The sequence below is a fragment of the Toxotes jaculatrix genome, chromosome 18 (genome assembly GCF_017976425.1).
Source record: "Toxotes jaculatrix isolate fToxJac2 chromosome 18, fToxJac2.pri, whole genome shotgun sequence".
Taxonomy (NCBI): Eukaryota; Metazoa; Chordata; class Actinopteri; family Toxotidae; genus Toxotes; species Toxotes jaculatrix.
The window spans coordinates 3,758,170-3,784,730 of record NC_054411.1 but is presented as its reverse complement, the minus strand read 5'-3'; the positions used below and the strand labels follow the sequence as shown (position 1 = coordinate 3,784,730).

At 43.9% G+C, this 26,561-nt stretch overlaps 4 protein-coding genes across 8 annotated transcripts; 2 read left to right on the top strand and 2 right to left on the bottom strand.

Moving 5' to 3' along the window:
• Nucleotides 1-2,067: 2,067 nt before the first annotated feature.
• Nucleotides 2,068-9,634, bottom strand: hrob (homologous recombination factor with OB-fold). Its single transcript, XM_041062909.1, has 10 exons — nt 9,467-9,634; nt 9,256-9,306; nt 8,110-9,102; nt 7,767-7,850; nt 6,058-6,192; nt 5,147-5,255; nt 3,744-3,829; nt 3,485-3,607; nt 3,146-3,356; nt 2,068-2,333 (listed from the first exon to the last, which is right to left on the bottom strand). The coding sequence occupies exons 1-10, from the start codon at nt 9,476-9,478 to the stop codon at nt 2,278-2,280; spliced, it is 1,860 nt and encodes a 619-aa protein (XP_040918843.1). The 5' UTR covers nt 9,479-9,634; the 3' UTR covers nt 2,068-2,277.
• Nucleotides 9,635-10,323: 689 nt separating this feature from the next.
• On the top strand, nt 10,324-13,271 carry asb16 (ankyrin repeat and SOCS box containing 16). 3 transcript variants are annotated; one of them, XM_041062985.1, is made up of 7 exons: nt 10,324-10,468; nt 10,646-10,990; nt 11,070-11,337; nt 11,611-12,019; nt 12,165-12,248; nt 12,630-12,740; nt 12,830-13,271. In XM_041062985.1, the coding sequence occupies exons 2-7, from the start codon at nt 10,651-10,653 to the stop codon at nt 13,013-13,015; spliced, it is 1,398 nt and encodes a 465-aa protein (XP_040918919.1). In that variant the 5' UTR covers nt 10,324-10,468; nt 10,646-10,650; the 3' UTR covers nt 13,016-13,271. The 3 variants fall into 3 exon arrangements, with proteins under 3 accessions (XP_040918919.1, XP_040918921.1, XP_040918920.1); XM_041062987.1 differs by lacking the exons at nt 12,630-12,740; nt 12,830-13,271 and adding an exon at nt 12,336-12,589; XM_041062986.1 differs by lacking the exon at nt 10,324-10,468 and having other exon boundaries at nt 10,567-10,990.
• A 703-nt stretch (nt 13,272-13,974) lies between these two features.
• Nucleotides 13,975-16,756, top strand: tmub2 (transmembrane and ubiquitin-like domain containing 2). Of its 3 annotated transcripts, none has more exons than XM_041061923.1 (3): nt 13,975-14,063; nt 15,418-16,028; nt 16,121-16,756. In XM_041061923.1, exons 2-3 carry the CDS (start codon nt 15,433-15,435, stop codon nt 16,512-16,514), a joined length of 990 nt encoding a protein of 329 aa, XP_040917857.1. In that variant the 5' UTR covers nt 13,975-14,063; nt 15,418-15,432; the 3' UTR covers nt 16,515-16,756. The 3 variants fall into 3 exon arrangements, with proteins under 3 accessions (XP_040917857.1, XP_040917858.1, XP_040917856.1); XM_041061924.1 differs by lacking the exon at nt 13,975-14,063 and adding an exon at nt 14,192-14,335; XM_041061922.1 differs by lacking the exon at nt 13,975-14,063 and adding an exon at nt 14,343-14,523.
• Nucleotides 16,757-17,379: 623 nt separating this feature from the next.
• Nucleotides 17,380-25,805, bottom strand: atxn7l3a (ataxin 7 like 3a). Its single transcript, XM_041061921.1, has 14 exons — nt 25,565-25,805; nt 24,968-25,007; nt 24,758-24,857; nt 24,543-24,675; nt 24,273-24,444; nt 24,091-24,188; nt 23,956-23,978; nt 23,800-23,845; nt 23,151-23,188; nt 22,978-23,046; nt 22,816-22,859; nt 22,044-22,115; nt 20,827-20,963; nt 17,380-20,739 (listed from the first exon to the last, which is right to left on the bottom strand). The coding sequence occupies exons 3-14, from the start codon at nt 24,806-24,808 to the stop codon at nt 20,531-20,533; spliced, it is 1,092 nt and encodes a 363-aa protein (XP_040917855.1). The 5' UTR covers nt 24,809-24,857; nt 24,968-25,007; nt 25,565-25,805; the 3' UTR covers nt 17,380-20,530.
• Between the last annotated feature and the right edge of the window lie 756 nt (nt 25,806-26,561).

The following is a 26,561-nucleotide window of genomic DNA, read 5'->3' as shown; positions in this document are numbered from 1 at the left end:
GTGTTAAATGCTACCCCCTGCTGGTACTAGGATTAATATTATATGCATACAGTACTTTGTCTCTGTGTTGTATCTCCAGCAGTGGTTCCTAACTTTATTTTTGGCTTTGTCTAATTGTGACCCCTCATCACAGCTGTGAGCGGTTTAATTAAAGATTGATTTTCTTCCCTCTTGGACTGGCTCATTTGGAGGATTTTTAGAGGCTTGGAGGGTTGAAAGTATCCAGTAATTTTCAAGAAAACAGCAACAATCAAAGAAACTTTGGAAAAAAACTAAACTGAGCATCAGGACCAACCAAGTGGCTGCAACACAAATCTGAAGCTCATGAAATGATTAACAGGGTTTATCTTTTACAGACTTTTCTCTCATCTTCACATTTGTTCTGTTCATTACAGGATACCTTCACCTCTAGGTCTCTAACCAGTATTCAAGTCATACAAATATTATCACTCTTTGGTGGAGCTGGTAACATAATGCAGACTGTGACGATGGGTTGTACGTAGACGCAGCATCAAGCCAAAGAGGTCGGTAATCACAGATCTATAGACCCCTTCAGGTTTACCCTCGCACGCTTTGTGGGATCCTGAGCCCCTGGTTGGGAACTACTGATCCATTATACACAGCACAGTTCTTAAGTATATAGACAGTGACACATTTTTGTGGTCTTGGTTTTGTGATTAAGCACATTGGATTTAAAATTATATTATAGCTAGGAAGGGTAGTTTTAGTTTAGAAGTTCCTGCCACCACCCACATACCATGGAAGTCAAACTGTTTGTGCTGCTGAAATATAAGATTTAAGCAGCATCTCTTTCCAGAAACAATGTCCCAGTTACTCTGGATAATCCACTAAGCACATTATCAACAGTTTTCATTCATCTTTGGTGTCAAGTAGCTTCACTGAAAACTGTTCACAGCGAGGAGTGTGGATTGTCGGCAGTAACACTGACTCGTTTTAACGTCTTGCCCAAGTGTTTTCAGGAGCACAAATGATGCTAAGAGACTCAAAACCTGGACGAGTAAAACCAAGAGTGTCTGCACGGCTGCGTACTGTGAGGGATGAGAGAGAATTTTGGGTGAACTGCCACTTTAATGTTATTCAAATCTGCACTTTTCCCTCATTATCTAATTTAAGATGAATTGTGCAGACGTTCTGAGCCAAAACAACAGAAAATGTGTCACTGTGCAAATACAGACAGATTGTACTGTAAACGACTTATTTCTGCAACACTGCTAAGAGGAGAACGCGAGACGTATTTGGGACGACTGAAAATGCACCCTGTTTCATCACCCACACTCTCTCTCCTCTGAACATAAAGCAGGAAATTTGAGCAGCTGCATCATACTCAAAATGACAAAGAGGCTGAGGATTAACCTGAATCTGTTACAGGGTTTGTGAGGCAGGGGTTCCGGAGGACTCCGGATCTGGGGCTCAGATCCTATTGGGAAAGCCTCCATAAGAGCCTGTTAGGCACAGTGAGACTCCACCCCGATTCAGGCAGGGCTGGGTTAAACACGTTTTGGTCAAGCAAACCACATGGGACTCTTAAGACTACCTCCCCACAATCCCTGCCTGAAAACCTCTGATACACCTCTTAATGCACGGCAACAAGCCGGGTCGCAGTTTATCCACTTCACTCTGAGGCTGAGATAAACAGACGCGACTGAAAAGGGGAGGACAAGGACAAAAACGAACAGGAGAACGCAGCAGACAAAGAAGCCTCACCTCACTTTCATTTACCGTTAATTAGCAAATCAATGATGTCTGGATTAGTTTTCCATTTCAAGGTCACTGAAGCAAGTGCAACATTGGACAGGACTGAAAGAAAAGTCAGAGGATTGCATCCTTAAAAAACACACACACACACACACATACACACACATATATATATATAAACCCAGACTAATTATAGCCTTAATGAGAATAAAAGATGTGCAGCTGAAATCAAACAGGGCTGATTTCTGGAGCTTTGTAATTAATTAATGTGCATGTGTTGGCTTCGAGTGAGTGCTTCTCATAACACATCAATCATCAAAGATGCAGAGCGATGGGACAGTAACAACAAATTAACTTGAGACTTTACTCTGTGGTACTTGGGTATTAAACACAGTTGAACGTACAGAGGGGAAAAAAAACATTTTTCACAAGTTCGCCGGTGGTCAGAAATTTACAAGTTTAAAGACGTGATAACGGGAAAAGAAAGGACAGCATGTTTACTGTTCGTCAGTCATGAAATAACTCAAGTCAGTGGAGACAGTCTGTATGTTTGATGTTACATCAAAGGCTGTAGGTGTCCTCGGTTAACTCTCCCAGGAGTTCATCCAAGTCATCATCTGCACAACAGACACAGAACAGAGGCGGGTGAGAACATGAAACGATGTGTAATTCACATCAAATTCACGCCTACTCAGCTGCCATCAGGATAAACAATTAATCGATTCATTGAAAAGACAAACTACAGATTAATCGATGATGGAAACAATAGTTAGTTTCAGCTCTATTCGGTCATTAGACGCAAACAAAACCTGAAAGCAAAAAATGATAAGGGAAACCTGAAGGTGGCACCAGAAGAAAGGCGATGTTACCACCAGAATCAAAACTGCATTTATATACAGTAGAGCTATCAAAGGCTTCAAAGACTTTTGATTAATTTTCAGCCAAACATGCCGACTCTTAACATGTTAGCATCCCGTGTTAATATTTTGTATGTTAGCTAATGTTAAAGTGCAGCTGAGGGTGACAGAGGAATTCTGGTAAAGTTCTTTTTTTCTGTTTCCTGAGTGCGTAATTTAATTTAATTTAATGTAAAATACAACTTCAGGCTCTGCTGCCTTGTATTATGAGTCATCACCACAATTTACTGACTGAAGGACAAAAAGAAATCAACAGATAAATTAAAATTAAAATACTGGTTAGTTGCAGCTCCAGTGCAGCTCTTTGTTTTGTTACAGTTTGATTGGATTCGAGGCCACAGAGCCAAATGTTAACGTCTCAGGATGTTACCAGACTGTGTTTCTATTTTATGCTGAGAGAAAAAAACAAATTTTACAGAGCCTGACAACTGGCAAACTCAGGGTGTGACTAGAATTAATTATTTCTCTCTCACACCAGAAGTATTATTACATACAATATGAGGGGCGCCCACCTGCATCCCAGCCTGGGTCCTGTGGTGCTGGATTCCCAGCAGGCTCTTGGTGTCCTCTGCTGGAGCTGACTCTAGTGTCTGTTGGGGCTTGAGGGTCTTTGCCTCCCTCCGTGCATCTTTCACCCTCTTGCCCTTCGTCATCCTCCTCGTCAAACACCAGATGCATCTGAGACTGGAGGACGGTGGAAGACCAAGCGGCTGACGTCGGCTCCTGGGCAGAAAAAAGAAAACGTTTTAAGGGGACAGCTGACAGGATCCCTTAAAGCGTTTCTGGATGACAGGTTTAATATTTGTTGGAATGCATCTGCGCTATTCTTGTTATCAGCTGACGGTGCTCACCAGGGCCAGCGGGGGGAGCTGAGTGGAGGTCAGACTGACTCCATCAGGGGCGTAGATCCTCAGCAGGTTGTTGGGTGTCACGTTCAGGTAATGGTTACGATGGGAGGGGGAAAACACACCAACCTGTTCACAGAGCGAGCAGAGACACAGGAGTCAGATTAACAACCACTGGGCATTTAAATGAAGCTGAAACACTAAACTGCATTTAACCGTCATGAGGGAAATTAAAGTTTTAAGTAACAGAGGTAGTGAGTTTTACTTGTTTAAGCAGCAGCACGGCTCCGACCTTCAGCTCGTCCACTCTGTCCTCCAGGAGACGCCGATGCACAGTTCCCTGAATCTCCCCTTCAGTCAGAAACATTAAGAATAATACAACAATTACAGAACAGAAAAGCCAACTGAGATCATTTAGAAACCGTCTCACCATCACGGTCTTTTTAAACTCTAAGATGTGCAGTATAAAGCTTGGTCAGCTGCCCCCAAGTGACCAAAAACAGCAATTAAAGCTGATTTTAAAAAACGTTGAAAGGCCAAGATCCGTGGTCCAAGATTTAGGGAATATAATTACAGCAACCCTCACTATCTTCCTAATACCAGTGGGAATAACTTAAAGACCAGTTTGACAAGCTGAATTACCAAAAATTATTTTTTAATAAGAGCATCAGAAAACAGATAAATGGACAAGAAACAAAAAAGCCATCGATTTGTAAGATTTACTAAGAACTAATAAGATAACAGGCAACATCACAAAATTAGGAGCAAACATTCTCTCTGGAGAAGCTGAAACCTGAAAATGTTTGGCCCTGTGCATTCTTGCATGATGGTTTTCAGCTGATTTCATGTTGCTCAGCTAACCCGCTAATCTTGTCAGCACTAGCACACAGTCACCACAGGCTGACAGCAGCTCCTCAGATAACTGCCTGCCAGAGGAAAAGCTGCAAACTTTCCAGCAGGTGGGAGGCGCATTACTGACAGAAAGGTCCCTCGTGGTGTCAGGAGCACTTAATACCCACCCACTGCTGATGCCAATCTGCTGCAATTGAATCACTAATAAGCACTTAAGTCCAGTGTTGAGTACAACATCCACTCCTGAGTGCTGATAATCAGTACACCTTAATGTGGCCGCTCTCTGGGGACCATGGCAACCGGCTAAGTTTAGAGGTGGATCAGACAGAACAGGGTGAAGCCCCAAGACAGAGCAGGAGAGGAAAAGTGTCAGAGGAAGGAAAGAGGATTGCTGCTGCAGGGGCAGGACAGACGTGAGCGGGACTGGATGTCCAGCACACTGTATGTACATGTATATCTGTGTGTGTCTGTGTGTAATGAAGCGTGTTACAGCGGCTGAACTCTGCTCTCACACCGTGTGGAGCTCAATCAGGCGAGTTCTCCGTGAGCAAATGTCAAAGGTGAAGCAAACAGCTCACAGCTTCTCCACCACCTCTCTCTCTCTCTCCCTCTCTCTTTGATTCACCATCACTTAACACGTTTATTTTTTCTTTTCTCTACAAGAGTTCACAGTTTACTTAAAGCCTGGGGTGTTTTTTTATACCAGCTTTGAGATCTTTTAGTTTCCTTCTCATATTAGAAATTTATACACATTTCAACAACAAGCCTGAGTAATTCTTTCGTAAAAGTGTGTGTGTGTGTGTGTGTGTCCAGTACCTGTCGGGTCCTTAAACACAGCCTTGGCATCAGCGTGCGTGTGAATGATGCTCTTCAGAAGCACGGCCATGTTGGGCACTTTGTTTTTCGCCAGCTGTTTCAGTGCAGCCTGCGTTTGTGAGAGAGAACAAACACACACACACACATTAGCTTCCTGTCTTAACCTGTAACCACTGCAAATCCATTGGCAGCCATCGTTTTTAAAGCAGGAATACGTGATGACAAAATCAATATGCTTCTGGTGGACAGAAACACAGACTGCTTCGACTTTATTCATGAATATAAATTCAGCAAAAACAAAAAAGCAGCTATCAGCAGTGAAACAGTGCTCGCTGCTGGGATCACCCTCTCTCTCCACCACATTAGAGCGAACGTGTTATTGTTCAGTCAGCGGAAGCAGGGAGGGATGTGTGTTAATTTGCTTATTCATGCAAACATGGATTTTTTTTTGCAAGCCGACGTTCACGTAAACAGCTTAACCTGAATGAGCTTGGCCGGAGTCCTGCCGGCGACTCGGTGACAAGCAAGCACGGCACGAGTAAGTCTCTCACAACGAGTGCCGCTCAAAAAAAACACTGATAAGTTATTCCACAGAGGCGGACACACACACACAGAAAGAGCAGAACAACAGCAGAGCCCCGATTAGAGTGATTGATGAGTGATCGCACTGTTTATAATTACAAAACACCTCCAGTACAGCGCCGTCATTTGTCCTGATTACACCTACAGACCTCCAGTAGCGACACGCAGTCTATTATGATGGAGGATAAATAATAAAATAAACTACTTGACCTACATATCGGCACACGTTACAGTGCCGCAGGAAAACAGTTTAAGAGTAAGACTTTTTTTCAGCAGCTTATTTTTGGAACTGGACAACAGAGAGGTGTGTAACGGCATTGGGAGATCACCTTTCGCAGCACCATGACCACGCTGTAAGAGTGCAGGAAGCACGACGGGTTCCTCTCATCCAATCCCATCTCTGCCTTCATCGCCGCCCAGGCGCCGCCACTGAACTCGTCTTCCTCAGTTTGAGAGCTGGAACCCTTTAAAATCAAATTCAAACAGACGAATCATTCACAGAAACCTGACCACTGTGATGATGTGACTGTCGACTTATGGTCGTTAATGAACTCACGCCGCGCTGTGTGAACACCTGGCATTTTTTAAAACACTCCTGTCATATTTTCTTAGATGGTCTCTGTGATTCTGATACACTAAGATTATGTGAAAATTACAGAGGCATTTTTCAAATTGTGTCCTTTTCTGCATCTTCTGGTCTTTAGTCCTAACGCAAACTGCGTTTTAGGGTGCTGAAAACAAACTTTCTGGGTTCAGCGTTGACATGTAGACATTATCTCCTTGTACAGTAAGATACGGTTACTCTTCCACTATAATGTTTTTGCATTTTCATGTGGACAGAGATTTTATTTTATTTTATTTTAAACAGTGTGGACAGGATTGTTTTTTTAAAATAATAATAAATACCTGTGTATTTGGACCAGGCCAAAGTCATGTCAGGAACATTGCTGTGTTCTGATTACAAAATAGCAAAACCCGGAGATGTTTCCATAAGCCTTTGCTAGGAAACCCAAACAAAAGTCACGTTAGAAACAATCAAAGCCTTAATTAGTAGTTACTGCTCTTCTGTTCTGCACACAAAAAAACGAGGAAATGTGCCTGTGCCTTATGGGCTGTCATTTATCGCTTCTCCTGTCATAATAATTTGACAAAAACATCAGTTCTGTGAATGCAAATCCATCCGGCTTTACTTTGTGCTCCTTTGTCCTATTCAGCGTTACTGATAGATTAAAGCTATCCCAGCGTGCACCGGGTGAGAGGCAGAGAAATGGGCCATTGTGCCACTGCCATTTCTCTGTTCCTCGTGGGCACTTGCTCTGATTGTAGATAAAAACATGAAAATCATTTTTTCACTTGTTTCAGGGAAGAAAGAAAAACATTTTCAATCATATTTCCCAGGAGGAACTAAAGGCAACACTGAGTGTAGTTCAGTGCAGAGCTGACCGACAGCGGCTACGAGCGGCGGTGTGTGCTCACACACAAGTATTGTGTTCTCACACTTCTGTCACAGGCAAAACATTTAGGGCCGATCCCAAAGCAGCCCCCACACACAACTACTCCACCGCAGAGTGTCACTCCAAATCAAGTTACACTCGCAGCCGTGGAGGGCACTTCTAATGAAGGGGAAGGGTATAAACGGATAGCCAAATTACGGGACGCCCTCGCTACTCTACCGGAACAAGGAAGCAGCTGTCACCGTGGCAACGGACAGACACCCTGCTTGGGCAAGCAGTTCTCTTTTTAGTAAACAGGCTTTCGTTTGCCATTCCCAGCCTTCTGAGCTGCTATGCTGGCTATGCACGCACACAGGCATTCGTGTGAAGCAGGAAGACGGAACTCTTACATTTGTGTGTTGTTTCCTTCATTCTACCTGTTGCATGTGCACTTCCTGCTACGACGATCGTAAGCCTGCACCGATGCAGACTCACAGTTTAAGGGTTTCACAGTTCACTTACACGCCAATAAAATGTCACATCAAACTAAAACCAGCTTTGATGTGCACTGTGTTGGTCCCTGTCTCTGTCAGTGGTGTTATTACCTGGCTGGGCAACCGCGCCACAACACCGTGAGCAGGAGCATGAGGAACAGAAACCACTATGTCGTCCAGGTTCTGACCCTGCGGCTGAGAGAGAGGAATCAAATTGTCATATGGCACCATGGTGGAAAACACACACACACAACCGACAGTCATTTCATTAGCGCTTAGGTGACAAATCTACAGAGCAGCAGCATAAATTCTGACCAGAACGACTTCACAGCTGAGGTCCCGTGTGATTTGACTGAGGCAACATCAACACACTGACACCAGGCAGATACAAACAGATGTAAGGAATTTCAGCTGTACTTTCAGAGGGAGAGCACCAGGGCTGGACGGCACTAACCTGCTGTGGCAGGAGTCCAGCGGGACCGGGGAACCGTCGGGTCCTGGGCCGGTGTGGCTCAGAGCGAGGCCTTTTCTTTGGAAGCTTATTGGAGGCGGATACCAGCTGGACCAGGCGGTTGGTGAGGACTGGTGTGTGAAGGGGATGAGGGCTCAGAGCGGTGGGGCTCACAGAGGAGGAGGAGGGTGCTGGGGAGACTGTCTCAAAGAGGCCACGGGCCTGAGGGGGGGGTCTTGGAGTAGACCATGGTCTCTGTGGCTGCTGGAGCCTGTTAAATGTCCTGGAAATGGGGCTGGGGGCAGGAGAAGTTGCAGTGAGGCTGGGGGAAACACTAGGACTCTGTGGAGGGGCTGATACGAAAGTAGGGCGGAGAACTGGAGATCGCATATGAGCAGCTGAGAGCGTCCGAGGAGGTAAGTTCTGATTAGATGAGCCACATGGCTGGCGTGCAGCACTGAGCTCCCTCAGGGTCCGATCAGGTAGTGTCTGAACCCCTCCACAGGTCGGGGGTCGAAGCATTTTGGCTGAAGACGCAGGCGCAGGTGGAGCGGGAGCAGAGGGTTGATTCGGCTGCCCCATCTGGTCGTCACACTCATCCAGGTCTGCCAGGTCAACATCCCAATCATCAAAGTCATCCTGAGCCACACAGGGCTTCAGTGACCCCCCAGAGTTAGCATAACTCTGTGGTGATGCCAAATTAGGCTGAGTGTTATTCAGAGTGGGAGGAGGCTGAGAGGAGGAGGAGGAGGAGGAGGAGGAGGAGGGCTGCCTCAAACCCAGAGCAACAGTTTGTCCAGCAGCAGCGTGCGTGCTGCTCCTTGATGCTGTGCCATCACGCGGGGCAGCTGATCTCTCTGCAGTTAGCTGGAGGAGGTTTTTCTCCGGCTCTCCGCGAGCAGCAGAGGAGGCACGCAGCGCGCAGGATGACACAGCAGCTGACACATCGGCTGGTCCAGACCCCGAGCGGACAGCCCAGTCTGTCCCGAGCAGGTCCTGGGAAACACACACACGCACACACGCACAAGCACAGCGTGAGAGAGGTGGAACAGAAGGAGGATCATTATGTTTACAGACGGTGAACAGCCCGACGCTCTGGCTGTTAACTAACAACTGAAATCAGGTGTGTTTGAGTCTGCCGGGACTCACCTCATCATCAAAGTCCTCGCCAATGTTGAACAGGCCACTTAATTTACAGGTCTGTAACAGAGGTAACAGCACACTGATGAAAACAAACGACCAGACGGTCTAATAAAGCAAAACAAAGGGTCATAAACTAAAAACTGGCGTCTTATTAGCACAGGATGCGTTAGCCTAATTAGCTGAGGGTGGTTTTAGTTTGCTGGGTGTGCTCACTCACCATCGCAGTCATTGGATATCCCGATGAAAGCCGTCAGTGATCGGTCCGGACACGCTTAGTACGACACCAAATGCCATTCAACAAACGCGTACATAGATTATTTGTTGTCTTTTCCGTTATATGTTTACTTTAACTAACAAACACGCCCCTGGTCGACGAGCTCAGCGAAAACTTTTTTTTTTTCTCGGCTTGCCTGTCGTTAACGCGCCGCCACGTTCAAACGCGACGTAATGACGTAGGACATGTTTACACAAAGAGTGTGGATGCGGAGCGAGAGGGTTCACTCCTCAGCACGTCCGCCGCCGCATTGGAGGTAGTTTCATGTTTGTTTTGGTCTTATGTAAACTATAATCAGGATTATTAACTTGAATGTTAAACAGCAGAAGTCCTGATAAAATATTCAACATTTTAAATAAAATTTAAAGCCTATAGGCACGAGAAATCCTTAAAAATGGCCAGAAAAATGGAAATTTGAACATTACAATTCCATGACAACTGGCAAAAAACAATTAACTTTATTTTAAATCAAAACCCCATCGTTTTACATCTCGGAGAGCATCGTAAAATACTCTGTAAGTAATGTACAGGGTGAATCATTTTAATAGTTTACATTCACTGAGTACACATATCTGTAAGAAAGCTGTAAACCAAACACTATAACGTTCTACAACACATTTTTTAAACACAGGTTTTAACCGGATTAATCTTGAAATTTCTGTGTTCTTTGGTTTAGGTGACTGTATTAGAGATAAATGCTGGATCAATGCTGGCATCTGGTGGCCATACAGGATAAGTCAAGTGTCAGCTTGCATTCTGATCTATTAATAACTGGTGCTTAACTTGTATTTGAGCAACAATCTTGTGACTGTGCTCACGGAGAAAGGCCATTCAATTTGGACGTTTTGTTGTAATCGGTTACCTTAAAAGGGAAACACAGCTGATCACAGTTATGAAAGTGTTTACTTGAGCTCTGCTTGGACCTCACTGCAATTCCACAGAAGGGTGAGTAACCGTTGTAGGCTGCTATTTCTGTAAACAGCACTGCCCCGGTGCTTTAGGGAGTTCAATGTAAGGAGTTCCAGTTAAGAACAAAAGGGAAATTTGCATAAAATCATCTGCTTTCCAACCTGTGTTCTTTTAACAAGCTGTAAAATAAATTTCTCTTGTACTGACACAAAGGTGTCATGTCAAAGGACACATTTCCTTTCACCTCTACCTCACTGCGCTCTCTGAGACTGGAGCAGGAGCTTCAGGAGTGGGAGGATGCTCGGCGAGCACTGGCCCAGAGGAGAGCCCTGACCAGGGCCCCGCTGCCCCCAGCCCCCAGGCCTCCTCCCAGGCAGCAGCAGCGGCTCCAGGAGGTTCGGGCCCCTCCACCCCAGGTCAGGTGCAGAGACACAGCTGTCCACAATACCTTCATGTGTGGAGACATGAAAGGAGTGTATGCGGTGCTGAAGGACCCAGCGATGGTCAACGCTCTGATGGAGACAGTGCATGAGGAGATGGTGTGGGCTCCAGAGATGGGTAAGATTTTCAACACTTCTTTGTTACTACTCAACATAAATGCTTTTAATATTTGACAGCCTTTCTGTTCCTCTGTCAGGCATGTGGACACTGAGCTCCAAGGTAAAGCAAACCTCAGCATTACGTCTGGCTGCCAGCAGAGGGCACACAGGATGTGTGGAGGAGCTGCTGTTCCGTGGAGCCGAGGTGAACGCCGACCCTGGAGGCAACACCGCCCTCCACGACGCCTGCACAGGCGGGCATGCTGTCTGCGTCAGGCTGCTGCTTTCTCATGGAGCTGATCCTGAAATGCTGGCTGCAGACGGCAGCGCTCCTCTTCACCTCTGCACCTCCGCCCAGTCATTCCAGTGAGTGGTAAAGGAGCTGAAGTCACTGGCAAACTTTTACTGTACATTACTATCAGAATTCTGTGGATTCACTGTGCACAAATGTTCATCTGTAAAATCATTTTAATAGCCTGCCAAGAACATAAGAATATTCCATTTTTCCTGAAGGTTTTCATGAACCAAAAGATATCACTTCTAATTGTTGCAGAGAAAAGCCTCAGGATGAATTTGATGTTTTTGTAGATACTGATGCTCGCGCATAGTTTGATCCGAATTTTGTGCGCTTCGTTCCAGGTGTGCTGAGCTGCTGTTGGAGGGAGGTGCAGAGGTCAATGTGAGGATGAGGGAGTCAAGGCTCACACCTCTGCATGTGGCAGCTCGGCGAGGCCTGGAGGAGCACGTGGAGCTGTTCCTGAGCCAAGGGGCAGATGTGCTGGCCACAAATCGAGAGGGGGAGACCCCTCTGAACGCCGCATGCTCCGGAGCCGAGAGGCCGTCTGAGTCTGGCCGCTACCTCCGCGTGGTTCAAATGCTGCTGGATGCAGGAGCTGACCCCAGAACTGCAGGCAGGAAGCAGCACACCCCTCTGCACAACGCCTGTGCAAACTGCTCCTCCAGGATTGCAGACGTCCTCTTGCAGCATGGAGCGAAGGCTGATGTCGCAAACTGTGCAGGATACACACCAATGGACTGTCTGTTGCAGGTAGAAGATAAGGGCTGGGTGGATTTCAAGGAAGGGTGAAAGAGCAAAGAAGTAAAGTTTAATATTTTGAAAGACGATCACAAAGTAGAGAGATGAATTTGTAGCTCAGGCAGTGATATGAACACTTTTTCGCTTGTTGCTTAAGGTGGTGGAAGATTACCCGGACCAGCAGCCTGAAGCTATAGCACGATCACTTCTGAACCACGGAGCCAAGACTGTTTCACCAAAGGTTCGGTAAAACAACCACACTGAGAGAATGTGGTCATTGATACATGTGAAATGAAGTGTTATCTAATGCATCTGTCAAAACTTGCAGAATATAAAAGAAAGATAGAAAAAAAAGTCTTAAAACAAGTGGGTAGTACAAAATTAGTGATTTTTATCAACAAGAAAAGGGGAGATAGAGGGAGTAACAGCCCACAATTAATGTGGCCTTTCACTCAAGTTAGACAGATAAGGATTAACCTCTGAAATCTATCCTCTCTTCTATTTCAGTTTAGTTTGTCTCAACAGTGTTTTGAAATGCTGTCCAGCAGAATTAATTCCCCCCTTTTTGAGAAATGTCTTTGAATAAGCTGGATAGTACTGTCTTTTTCTGTCCTCTGTGCAGATGCTGAAGCAGTGCGTCCTCTCTCCTGCCACTCTGGAGGTGATGCTGAACTCGTACTCATCTGTCCCTCCCTGTGAATGGATGGACTCTCTGTCTGCTGAGATAAACGAGGTGAGCTCTCGGCTGCGTTAAATCACTTCCTCTCTTCCTGTTTATCATCAGTGCTGAAGAGTTTCTCATTCTTTCCGTCTCTGCCTCAGGAGCACCGGCCTTTCTTCGACTTGGTGCGTCAGCTGAGAGGTCAGCCTCGCTCTCTGCAGCATCTCTGCCGATGTGCTTTGCGCCTGCATCTCGGGGCCCGGTGTTACTCAGCAGTCAGTAAACTGGACATTCCCAGCTCTGTGAGGGATTATCTGCTGCTGTGCAACGACGGGACGCTGCAGTGACTTCGTGTTGTATGAGTGATCTAACAAGATGGTGCTCTTTCATAAACATGGTCTTTTCTGTTATTAAATTTTTAACTAACACTTGGTTTTGCCAACTCTGAAATATTTTTAATGTTACTCTGTTGTTGGGACAACGAATAACTAAAAAACAAAATTGTGTGGAATTTCTGGAAGGAAATACAAATAAACACAACTTTACCTCCTGTTATTATATATTTTTGAGGTGTTTATACTTAAGTATTTTATGCTACATACATTTCTGTTTCACCACAATACTGAGGCTGTCATTATACTTTTTAGTCCCCTACATTTATTTCAAATAAATTACAAATTTTAATACAAAACAAATTATCATCTCATAAAGTGTAATGAATTGTTTATTGATTAAAATACCCTACTGTAAATGAAACTGTTAAATTGTTAAGAAATCAGCTTCATCTAAACCTAATGCAACATTAAAATATTGCTTACATGTAAATGCATAAGTGATAATGATCCAGTACTATATGCATATAAAAACTCTGTAAGGGGGCATTCTGCCTGCATAAGGATCACAATAGTCATATCATAATAGTTGTTTACTTCAAATGTAGCTTTAATGCAGTTTTGTTTTTGTTTTTTTTTAAACATATAATTCAGTGTTTTTACTTCGTGATATTGCTCCTTCCTCTGTAACTGTTTGCTGTTCAGGATCATTTTTTAAAATACAGCCTTAAAATTTGGAAAACATGAACTAGTACATGAAAGTCTCAGATATATTCTTGGATATAATCTTGTGGGCGATGTGCAGATAAAAAAAAAAACATCTCTCCATCGGGCTAGCAAAAGCACACAAATACCTCATACTATTTTCCCGTGGATTATCTGTGGTTACTTTTGTGCGCGCAGGAGGAGCAACAGGGCTGACCCGTTACCAAAACAAGCGCTCCCTCTGCCCACCGATGACGCCACGCCTCCTCCTCAGTGTTTGTTATGTGGTTTTTAAGCAGCAGCAGCTAACTAGCATTTAGCCCCGTCTTCAAACATGCTCTGATCTTGCAGCGGGCAGGTAAGATCATATGATTTCTGTGCTACGAAGACTTTAAGACGTTCATACAACCCGCCCCCCTTCCCTACCCCGTCACACCCCCCTCTCTCATTTTCGTTTTTTAAAAAAAAAAAAACTGCTGCGACGAAACAAACCGAGCAGCGAGAGTCGTAAACAGCCGAAGGTCGTTTTTCAGCTAGCAGGGTGAGCTAGCTCACAGGCTAACTTAGCTCGCCTACTGTTGGGCAGGGACAGCACGTAAACTACAACATAACAAGTTAGCGGCGCAGCAGGTGAGCTTTCATAACAGCGTATGTTGTCTGAACAGCTTTAATGTCGAGTGTAAACCACAGACCCGGCGGGAGAAAACACAGCTGACACAGCTTCGGAGAGCCGGACGGTTGAACGTAGCATCACAGCTGTGACTAGCAAGTAACAGCTGTACAACAGCCCCGGTAGCTGCTGCGGATCTTTATGCAAAGTAATTTTTTTTAAATCCTAAACGATTTATCTGCATGGTAATACCTTCCTAAGAGGATCTCTGTTTTTTTCTGTTAGCAGTCCTGTTTGTAAATTAAACATCTGGCTGTGAAGTAATGTCTTTGTAATGTGTTTTTTTTTTTATGAGAAGAGATAAACAGATGTGAAGAAAACCTCGGATTGTGTAACGAACGGTTAGTGTAAAGCAGCTTAGTCCCGATGAGCAACGTCTCGGTTTGCTCAGTCAGAATAATAGATTGTACTAACCAGCTCTGTGATCTGATTCTGAAACTTTCTACCTTCCAAAAACCAGAGAAACAGAAACCAACGTTTACATCCTCTTTTGTTTTCCACTGTCATCATATACACTGTGGGTGGGACTTATTTTATCTTCTGCAATTTATGTAATATTATGTTGTGAAGTTCATCTAAACTGTTCAGAGCTGAAACACTGGTTAGTTGCCACAGAAAATTAATCGGATTGTTTTGATCATCACTTGATGCTCAGTTTTCAGGCAGACTCATCAAACATGATGTAGTGACAACTTCTTGGTTGAAGAAGCTTTTTGTCTTCATGTTTGTGATGGTAAACAAATTATGTTTGTGTTGTGTTGTGCTGGTTGGACTAAACAGGTCATTTTAAGACATCATCTGGGCTTTAGGAAATCAGGATGGATCTGTTTCCTGTTTACTAACAAGTTATAGATTAATTCTAAAGGTAACTGGCAGATTAATCTTTACTTAATTTAATCATTAGTTGCAGTCAATATATTTTGTCACACATCATACAAGAGGATGACACATGTAGGACACGGTTGTATGTTTTGCTTAACGTTGCTGTGTAGTTGTTCAGATTGTAAAGCCCGTGTTTTTCTCATGTTTTTGTTGTGACCAGGTCTGGAGGACAGAGATGGCAGTGTGTGCACTGACCATGTTGGATGGGATGGAGGAGGAGGTGACAGCGGCAGGTGGCATGTTGCTGCTGGTCCTGGCCCTCGTCTTGGCTTGGCTCTCCACTCACGTGGCCGATCGGGGCGACCACATACTGGGCACCATCCTCACCGTGGGAGCTCATGCCTCCCTGATCGGACTGGGAGGCCACGACAGTTACGGCGGAGGGTCTCCCAGCGCCGACACCCCTGAGCAGCAGACCCCTCCACCTTCGCAGGAGAACAAGCCGGATGACGGGGAGCCGGGGACTGAGAGGGGAGAGGGGGAGGGAGCGGAGGGGGTTAGGACAGATCTGCTGCTGGACATTCAGAGCAAACAACCACAGGCTGGAGGATTACATACTTCTGATGAGGATGATGATGAAGTTGATGAGGAGGAGGATGAAGAGGAGGAGCTGGAGATGGAAGATAAAAAGGTTATAAAGTCTGTTCCAGTTTTGACCAGTACCATTTCCCCGACCACCACCACCACCATTTCTGTTCGACTTAAGTTTTTAAATGACACAGAAGAGGTGGCTGTAGTAGAACCACAGGATACAGTGGGAGTGCTGAAAAGGTTTGTAAAACAACCTCAAACACCCACACATGAACTTCAGACATAAATCTGAAATATGCCTTTTAATGGCTCTCACCTGTTTTCTTCCCCAGTAAATACTTCTCAGGTCGGGAGCATCAGATAAAGCTGATCTACCAAGGCCAGCTGCTGCAGGATCCCAAGAAGACTCTGTTATCCCTAAACATCACACACAATAGCGTGATCCACTGCCACATCACCCAGGCTCTACACGAAGCCAGTCCGGAGGAAGGGGCTCAGTCCGGGGCGGGAGCAGGAGTCGGGTCTGGGGTCTCTGGAGGATTCAGAGCTGCAGGTGTGGCCATCAGCACCAGCAGCCTGGTGGTGCCCGTGTTCGTGGTGGTACTGGCTGTGGTGTGGTACTTCCGCATCAACTACAGGCAGTTCTTCACAGCCCCTGCGACCATCTCCCTCGTGGGAGTCACTGTGTTCTTCAGCTTTCTGATTTTTGGGATGCACAGCCGCTGAACAGGCAGAGAGGGCACACGCTTACAGCTGAATGTTTTGAGGCAGAATAAAAATAACTACAGCAGGTGGGTGAGTGTCTGGAGAGACAGACTAATCAAAAAGGGCCTGTGTGCAGATATACCACAGCTGACAGGAGAGTGAGTGAGTGAGTGAGTGTGTGGTTAAGGTGAGCCTGTTTGTGCATGTACCAAAATAAAAAAAAAAAGAGATGAGTGATTGTACTGTACATGTGGGTAACTAATGATCTGCAGTGAGTGGAGTTCTGCTTAAACTGAACCACGATTTAGCTTCTCCTCCAACATGACTCAGTGGTTCACACCATGTTTTGCCACTCTGGCTTTCTCTCGTCTGCTCTTTTATTGTCGTTAGTCCAGTTTCTGTGTTTTAAGAAGAAAACTTAACTGATAAATACAAGAATCTTAAATCTTTTGGAACCACTCACTGTTGTGCTGTGTGTGCCAGTTTGACTCTTTACCATTATTTTGCATTTTATTTTGTGGATGATTCGAGCTCTGTGTAAGCAAATATAAAAAGTACAGCTGCCTCGGTGCTAGGCTGAAAAATATTTCAGATATCTGGTTTTTTTTTTGTTGCTGTGTAGAAACAGGCTAATTTAAATAATCACTAGACATAAAAACAGACACTTTTTGAGAAGATATTGTAAATACATTCTGTATTTTCTGTAAATAAAATGATCGAATGAATCAGATGAACCTGCATCTGGCACTTAAAAGATTTGGAGGGGGACAGTGAACCCTCCTGATTATGCTGGACTGCTCTGGCTTCAGTGATGTCTCAGATTAAAGCATTTCAAACCAAGCTTGTTTGAGTATCTATTTGTGGTTTATAGCAACAAGTCTCTGAGTACGGGTTTGTGTTTATTTATATACAAACATCAGTATGCATGGCAGTGGAGAAAAATAACCTGTGCATCACATTATGTTCAGATACAACAGTCCTTCGCACATGCACTCGTTTGTGCTTAGGCATGGGGAAAAAAAAAACATATTGAAAACCTACAACGTCGCATTCTCCGCCATTGCACTCGCACAGGTACACAAAAGAGCCACAAGAGAACATCAGCTGTTGGCTTCATTCACAGAAAGTGGCTGAAGAATCGGGTCACACCTACCAACGTATCTCAGTAACAGCTCAGTTATCTTTAGTGCACGTCACAAGACTTTACTGCAAAAGATTCAAAAGGGCACAATCAATGTTACTGAAGACTTTGACAAATAAGTGAAAGAAAAAAAGTAGTTAGCGACACTTACATTTTCATGACATCTGAAACATACAACAGAATGTGCTTGACTTAAGGAACGGCACAAAAATGCCTGGGGTGGGGAGGAGTTAAATCTTACACTTGAAATATCCAGAAAGGAGGTAACGGCTGAACTACAATAGGTTTTTCCTGCTGGACAGAAAAGAGATAAAAGAAAAAGTAAAAGAAAAAAAATAACTGCAACACACTTCCACCAATATTGTGAAGCAAACTGTCGATAGCTGCTAATTACAACCTCACAATGGGCTCAGGCAGTAGCTCTGTGGGTACGTAATGTGATGATGAAGGGGAAACTACATCAGACATGACTGTTCTCTGCACACTGCCAAACTCAATTCTATCATGGTGGACACAAAAGCCATGGTTTTGATGTCACTGTTTTTTTTAAAACAATAAAACGCTCATTAGTAAAATGAAACATAATCTGGGGAGGGAAAATTAAAAGATAAAAAAAAAAAAAAAACTTCTGGCCAACTGACTTCAGAAAAACAAAAACATAACTCTCCCACTTGTCTGGCCCCTTCAACCCCAAATCATTTTTGTACAGTCCCTAAGTCTTACTGTGCACTTCTGAGTCTACAACAATAACTGCAACAGTTAAAGTCTTTGGGTTTGTTAAGCCAATTTCTAAGAGAAAAAAAAAGAAGACGTCAACTGTGAAAAGTTGTACAAGATTGTTGAAATAGTGGATCTTACCTCTAAAGCATGTAATATATCTCACAACTTTTACATCGTTGGTTATAGGCTTACAAGATGCAGACTCATCACTCATGAATGACAAGCAGAGCTGCAGCGCTGTTCTACTTACATTAGAAACTGAGTGAAAATACACAAGCCAGTTTTGTGCTGAAGAAAAAAAAGAGTTATGTTGGATTCATGATTCAGTTTCCATCTCATGTCATACGTACATGTACAGTACATGTGCCCTAAAAGCCTATTTGGCTCATCAAATATCAAAATCTGCATTTACACACTAATAATATACACATCACTTCATAGGCAGTGACAAATAAAAACTTAAATATATTGTTGATGTAAACAGAAAAGTTAAATATTTAAAATGGCACATACTTTCACAAAAATGTCACATTCTAGGATGCATAGTTTTGTGAAAATATAAATGATTACACACATACAGACCCTCAAACCACACGCACACACACACAGTACACGGGGAAAAAAGTGACGTTCACACTGAATTTAAGTCAGCATACCGAGGCGCACACACACACACACAGACAACTGTGCAATACAATGCTAGAATTAAAAAGCCACTGATGAGTACTCCAGTATACGTGTGTCAAGTGTTGAATTGAAAGCAGTTCACATCCACGTCTCCTCACAACCGAGTTAAAGTGAACACAGAGTCAAAAGAGAGGGACAGGTCCGGAGGCCCTGAGTACCTGAAGGTTTCACAAAGCTGCGTTTAACACTCGAGCCTTTTCATGCTAATGAGCTAAAGGTTTGGAGCCAAAAAGCTGAACGGTAAAAGTTTTTGGACTTGTCACAGCAGAACAAGCACAGGTGTAATTAATACTGTTAACTACGGCCGTGTGCCATCTAAGTGTATCAGTGAACACTGTCAGTGAGCAAGCATACACAGCAGCAGGGTCCTGAATTTAGGAAAGCTAAATGGAGCTCATGTCTTATTCATGTGATCAGTTACACCTGTGGTTTTGCTGCTGTGAAAAAGGCCATTCACTGTGTTGTTTCTAAGAGAAAAGCATTTAGCTTTTTCCTAACTTAAAATCAGTTCTATGTTAATCCTATTATTTCACACAGCTCAGTTTGATCTGTGTAAGCTGATCGACAGACATGGACTGTAGTGTTTCTGTCATCTGAGACAAATTCCTGTGCTGCTTAAACTATATGGCAATGTCCGCATGTCAAAACTATGCGGACACCCCACTCCACTTACCTTTGTGTACATTTATTCAGGGGCTGCTTTTCACGGTTGCAGCCGTGCCCCTTAGTTCCAGTCTAAAGTAATCTACATGCTACAGCATAGTGATACTCTAACTCTGTGGAAGTTTTCAGTTTAGTTTGGTACGCACAGACCTCAAGCCCATCCAACGCTCTCAGAATGAACTGGAACACAGACCGTGAGCTTGGCCTTATTCCCTAACGTTGGACCTCTCTAATGCTCTTGTGGCCGAATGGGATCAAATTCCTGCCGCCAGGTTCCAAAATCTGGTGGAAAACTTTTCTCAGAAGCGAGGAGGCCATTACAACAAGAGTTAAAGGCGATGGTTTAGGAATTACACGCTGAAGGATAACATATGGGCGTAATGTTCAGCTGTCCATATTCTTTTGGCCATATGGTCTAACATATAAATGGGAATAACTTCCATTCATTTCAGAGAACCCACAGTTACTAATGCAATTTCAAAGGACCAACTGTAAACAGTGTCACATGAATAAACTGTCAGGTCACCATGATCTCCACCGCAGGGTGACAGCAGCTGCCTGTGTTGACCCAGCTATGAATTTCCCTGATACACACCTGGAGGTACTCTGCCTGGACTCTGTGACTGACCAAACCTTTTAGAACGCTGTGTTCAGAAAACAGGAGAAATCCTCTTTAAAATGGAGATGCCTTACTTATTAAGGCAGAATGATTCAAGAACTACTAAGTCAAGTTTAATCCCATCCCGTTCAGACCTGCGAATGTTAGGTATGAGAGGAGGGACTCGATTCAGAAGAGGCAAGAGCTGGCCTGACAAACGGGCTGTTGCTAGTTTAAGTCGTCATAGATACTTGAAATAGAAGGTGCTGAGAGTTTGGGCTTCTTTTTTTTGGTCGACAAGCTGATATTACTCTGAGAAATGCTGCTGCTGCTGCCTGCAGTCAGACTTCCTCCTCCTACTCCTACTCCTCCGCTATTCAGACTGAGAGACGTCCTCTTCTTCTTCTTCGGCTTCCTAGAATCTGAATGGTTGGTGCCTGTGAGAGGGACAGAAAACGATTTATCCACTGCCTGTTAGCTCTATCAGCAAACGACTTTCCGTGTACTGCGCATCATTTCCTTACTGGCTTTAGATGAGGCGGAGTCAGTGGGTGAGATATCAGGGGAGTCCTCCCACTGCAGGCGGCTCATCAGGGTCTGTCCATCTGGAATGTCAAAGCTGTCGCTCTCCACCACAGCGTCTGCGTCGGGCAGCGACGGCCTGCCACGAGAAACCCAGACACAGTCACACACTGTTAGACTGGTGGGGGACAAATTTCTCAACCTTCAGCCACACACTGGACATATGTTTGCACTACCATGGCTTTACTAAATATAGTAAAGGAAGAGATAAAGGGCCAGTAAAATTTGCATCATCTCTACAGCACAAAATGACCACAGTGTGTTTGTAGTTGTTGGAAAGTGTCACTGATCCACACAGGTGACACATCAGTTATCAGGTATTCTGATATTCTGGCTTTTAAAACAGACAATCTGATCTATACTTGGAAATAATTAACTATCACTTATCTGTTGAGCTGAAATGATTAGTCACTTAATTAATTAGTCAACTAACAAAAAGGTTAATTGGCCACTATTGTGATAAATCATTAATCATTTCAACAAATAATTCTTTTTAAAGAAAACTAATGTCTCTGGTTACAACTTGAAAATGTGGGAATTTTGCTGCTGTCTATGTTTTATCTCGTTTTGGGGTTGGCAAACATTGAGAAGACAGTTTTCACTATTTTCTGTAATATTTCAGACCCGTTATTGTAATTATCAGCCTATGGCATGCACTTCAAACTAAAATATCAACGGTATGATAATATAAACATGTGAGCGAATGCTGATTAGCATTTTCTAAAGAAATGTTATATGGGGTTTGTGGTTGAAAGGTACGTGTATGGGCAGCATGAACTGCCTGCACAAATTTGTGCAGGTGCCACCACAGAGAGCCATTCTGCGCCAGGAAAAACCCCCAGCGGTAAACTGTGACCTTGAATTTATGATAAAAGGTCACGGAATTCTCAGTGCCCCTTCTGCTGCTGCGTTCGCCTCCGTTTAAGGAATATTCACCTTCGTCAAAGAGCTGTTACTTGCACGGCACCAGAGTATTCACAACACCAAACACCAGAATTGTTGCGTTCTTGTCTCTGGCCAATACAACCTAATCAGAAACCGTGAACTGCATGAGAAAGCACCTGCACCGTGGGGGTCAAAACACTCATTCAAACATGGCTTTTGTTAAGTACACTTGTGGGTGAGGGAGGGGGTGAGGAAGGGGACAGGGCACACTCACGCGGACGGCCCCAGGAGGAACACCCTGACGGCCCTCCTCTGTTCGTCCGTGTGCTGGGGACACCGCTGAGACCTGGTGGGACACAAGGTGGCATTATACATCCCTGACTGATGGCCGCCCACGTCCACCACACAGCTTCATGAACCACCCTGCCTCTAAGTACAGCCACAGGGAGGGAGGTGGGACGGACTGCTGCGGACACAGTCAGTGACCAATCACATGGGGCAGAGCAACAACGAGGTGTTAAGGGTAATGAAATGTTAGAGGTTGGTCACTGACAAAGTCCTCCATGGTCTCATTAGAAATGTCTCTGCGTGTAATTGTTGTTGCTTCTGAGATCTTTGCAGAATTTGATGTTTCATTTTGTAGACAAACCAAGTCAATCACTGCTCCAATGAGTTGCCACTTGTGTACCCCTGAGTTAGTCCCAACATGCATGATCAATTTCATGAACGCTCGGATGAAACTGATCATGTTTCTAGAGTTCACATGCAACCATGACCTTCAGTTTCAGTGGTTTAGTACTGGACAAGTTTTCATGACAAAGCTTCACAAAAAAAAAAAGGGCCAAACTGAGGGACATAAAGACACTGACCTCAGAATCTGGATTTAAGAACATGGCGACACCAACAGAAGTCGAGGCGCTACAGTACCTGAATCTGTCCTGCATTATCCCAGACATTAGCTACACAGAAGCACTGAACAGTTTTCCCAGAGTGGAGCTGTTTTATTACTAGTTTATCTACGTGCCAGCTGATTATAAAGTGATTACCTGGTACACATCTTCTTGGTGTGCTCAGAGATCACCCCACATTGCTGTGGAAACAAACACTACTTTAATGATCAACATTTGCACAATAAAAGACAACACAATAGGAGAAGTTAATGAAATGGAAGCTCTGCGTGCTTAATCGGATTAATAAAAGTTGCTTACTGTTGTTAAAAGGGATCTGACTTCATCGGGCCCTAATGTTTCATAACTGATGCCAGTGTTGTAGTTGTACTGAAACACACACAAGAACCACTGTCAATACTGTGAGGTGTTTACAATACACAGAGGAACTCTGTGGACTTAAAGGCAACATGATCAAAGCAGGAACTCGTCACCTTGTAGGGCTCTGAACTGATGCTGCTCCCAAGCTCCCCTGGAAAATAAACAGAATTTTAACTGTTAGCTCTCTTTGTTCATAACGTACGCACCATGAAAACAAATGAAATATTCTCAAAATGGGGCTGTATACATTTGGTACTGCATGTTGGATTTAGATGATGTCATATATGAAAAGTTTTCAAATCACAACAAACAAACAGTTATTTACATATATGACAGAAAATATTCTGCTGTGCATTGTGATTCATTTAAAAATCCCAAAGTTTGGCTGAAATTTTGCAAAAGTTTCCATCCTTAAACATATAACACTGGATTGTGCTGCCATTCTGGTCCTGGATCAGTAAATCTTTTGCTTGTGCAGCCTCTTTGTCATTGTTATCTTGCTGCCTATGCTACATTGTGGTTGACATTAGATACTAACAGGTGTCCATGTTGTACTTCCTGAGACTGAGGAAGCTGCGTGCACAGACCGTCATGATCTGTAACACAATAATCAGGCTTTAAGTCTGCTGAACAAACCACGGAGCAAAACATCCGTCACCAGGTCCGAGCCAGAAATAGTGCAGACGTTTACACCACAGTCAGAAACCAGCAAGGACCAAAACCTCTTTACAAGACTAGAATCTAAAGACCTGATAGACTCACCATTTTTGTGTTTTAGAGATTTGGATCTTCTCGGGGAGTTTTGATTCTGCACAAAGAAAAACATTCAGATTAAATCAACTTCAATATACACATCAAAACACGTATATAAGTTTATTCTGATACTAAGTGCAAAAGGGAAAACAAATGCAAAAATACCTTGTCTGACTTTCTCTTCTTGGCTGTAAAAATTAAATGAAATGCTTGATTATTATATGAAAACAACCTGGAGCTTCTCTTATTAATTATCTCTACACAGCATAGATTTAAGTTCAATTATTTTCAAGCGCTCACCTTTTTTTTCTGCCCCATACGACCAGTCGTTATCATTAAGGTCATCGTTGTCTTCCTGATCACTCTCTGATTTGCTCAGGTTATTATTGCTGGCCAGCCTGTTTAAAAAGCAGAAAAATAATGCCGTCAGATCTTCACAGACATTTTGGATCAATACAACTATCAGTCCTTTAATGACCAACCTGCGGTTGGCGATGCGACTGCTGTTGCGCCCCATGCCGAGACATTTCTCCAAGTGTGGGGCGAAGCGAGAAGCCGCTATCAGTCTTTTGCAGTTTGGACACTCGCACTCTTTGTTCTTCCACTGATTGTACACCTGCCCAAATATGTCCACTCCTGGCTGATCCACAATTTCTATAACAGCGATAAAGGCACATACTTGTCACCAAACACAGCAAGGACAAAATGAGCAGCCAAACAGACCAGAACAAACTGAAAGACATGGCACCAACCAAACTCCTTCATGCTCTCCTGGTCCGTTTCATCCAAGAAGAAATAGCCCTGTTTCACAGCACGATGTACTTCAAAACACAGGCCCAAACAGGCATCTTCCACCAGCTCAGAGTAGATGTCATGGACCAAGGCCTACAACAGGAAATATGTGATCTAACACCAATACAAACACCATGCTAGATCAATATCTACGCCATGTATGTCAATGCCTCACCTCCAGCTTGGTGTTGTCTGGGCCTGACAGGGGCATATCCTCCATTTTCATTTGAAAATCTGTATGAGAAATCTTGATAGCAAGGTAATAAGATGCCGGCCTGTGGATTCAGAACACAGAAAAGAAAATTACAGTCATGATATAGTCAGTGGTGCAACAGGTAAACAGTTATTTAAAACGGATGAGTTAAACTGGATGCTAAATACTTACTTTCAGAATCACTATCAATAGCTGCAGATCTGTCTTCATTCTGTTGAAGAGAGAAACATATGCGTCAGGTATTGAACCTTTTGTTGGCCCGGAATCAGACGATTTGGGGATTTCTTCCTCAAAAAACCACCTCAAATTCATTGATCTATTATCAAGATTGTTGCAGATAAAGGTTCTGGTCTGTCAACTAATCGACTGATCGGCTAAACCTGGCAGGAAACATCCATCCCATAAGATCTGGACTCTGAGTGGCGATTAACACCACAACTCAATGCGTCAGATTTGATAACTGGGATAAGATGCGTCTTTATTTACACTATAAACACGGCGAGAAAAGCGAGGAGTTAAACGTGAAGCGTTAGTAGGGGGAAAAAAAGACTGAGCTAACGTTAAATGCAGCTAACGTCAATGTCAGTTTGTTAGCAAACAACACTTTAACGTCAACGTTACTTTTTAGTTTTAGCATCTGCTAGCTAGTCCTGCGACTCTGCTACTTTGAGATGAAGGAAGAGCTTTCGTGGCGAGATAGTCGGTTATGATATATTATTTTTAATTTCACCCAAAAAAAAAAAAAAAAAAAATACAGTTTCCTCTTACCCTGTCATGCCGAAAACTCAGCCTGAACCAGGCAGTTTCTCTGAAGCGGGCAACATCACCGAGACAGTCCACATAAAAACACGTTAACACGAAGCCTGGTCTTCAGCTACACCCATCTCTATATCACCGGCAAAACAAAAAAAGACTAGTTAAATCTGACTGCCGTCGCAGGTGTCGGTTAAATTTACGTTAGAAACCCGCTTGACGCCGAGGAGGCCGACGGAGCTGAACCAAACACAGCAATACAACAACCCGCTTCCGTTTGGGACTTTTAGAAATAAAAGCCTCGCTTCCTAGAATGGCCTCTGTCGAGTGTTCAGTGATTTGGTGATCTCGCGGTGGGAACACTTAGATATTGTACTTCAGTGGAAATACTAATACACTAAACAATAAACACCGTAAAAATACTAACATACAAATGGACCCACAGTGACACGTTCACCATACCATTGTTTTGTCCAACCACTAGTCCAAAGTACATTTGTTTCAGCAACAAATTGCAGTTAAAGTATTGAATATAAGTGTATTCATTATGCAAAATGACTCCTGTCAGAAGTACTGGATTATTGGATCATTATTATTGTTATAACTTCTAATAAACAATATTTTAGTGCCAAACACTGTCAGTGAGGAGGGCATATTCCTACATAGGGCATAAAATAAGCGAACTGCACATTACTGTGTGTCAGATATCACTCCAGCCTTGTTCGATCTATATTTAGCCAAATCTCCAATAAAACCTGCGGTTGCTAGGCGATCCGTGTGACGCAGCTGAGGCCCGGCTCGTGATTTTATTTTGAAGGCACAGTTAGCGTGCTTCCGCTATGACTGGCAGGCTCGAGGCAGGCCAGGACGTTTACGTTCCACCTCATGCCTCAGTAAATGGGCACCAGATATTCGCTCTTTAATCGGGGTCGGTTTGTTTACCCCGATCAGTTTAATGAGGTCACCGGCCTGGCCAAAAGTATGTGGACACAACATTTTCACCCACATTTGA

Coding starts and splice junctions, on each gene's coding strand:
- tmub2 (XM_041061923.1), top strand. CDS start 15,433: ATGGCAGTGTGTGCACTGACCATGTTGGATGGGATGGAGGAGGAGGTG. Junction 16,029..16,120: donor ACAGTGGGAGTGCTGAAAAG/GTTTGTAAAACA, acceptor TTTCTTCCCCAG/TAAATACTTCTCAGGTCGGG.
- hrob (XM_041062909.1), bottom strand. Junction 5,256..6,057: donor TGGTCATGGTGCTGCGAAAG/GTGATCTCCCAA, acceptor TCACAAACGCAG/GCTGCACTGAAACAGCTGGC. Junction 2,334..3,145: donor GGACCCAGGCTGGGATGCAG/GTGGGCGCCCCT, acceptor TCTGTTGTGCAG/ATGATGACTTGGATGAACTC.
- atxn7l3a (XM_041061921.1), bottom strand. CDS start 24,808: ATGAAAATGGAGGATATGCCCCTGTCAGGCCCAGACAACACCAAGCTG. Junction 24,189..24,272: donor AGTCGCATCGCCAACCGCAG/GTTGGTCATTAA, acceptor CTTTTTAAACAG/GCTGGCCAGCAATAATAACC. Junction 22,860..22,977: donor TCAGATCCCTTTTAACAACA/GTAAGCAACTTT, acceptor TTGTTTCCACAG/CAATGTGGGGTGATCTCTGA.
- asb16 (XM_041062985.1), top strand. CDS start 10,651: ATGTCAAAGGACACATTTCCTTTCACCTCTACCTCACTGCGCTCTCTG. Junction 10,991..11,069: donor GGTGTGGGCTCCAGAGATGG/GTAAGATTTTCA, acceptor TTCCTCTGTCAG/GCATGTGGACACTGAGCTCC. Junction 12,020..12,164: donor CAATGGACTGTCTGTTGCAG/GTAGAAGATAAG, acceptor TTGTTGCTTAAG/GTGGTGGAAGATTACCCGGA.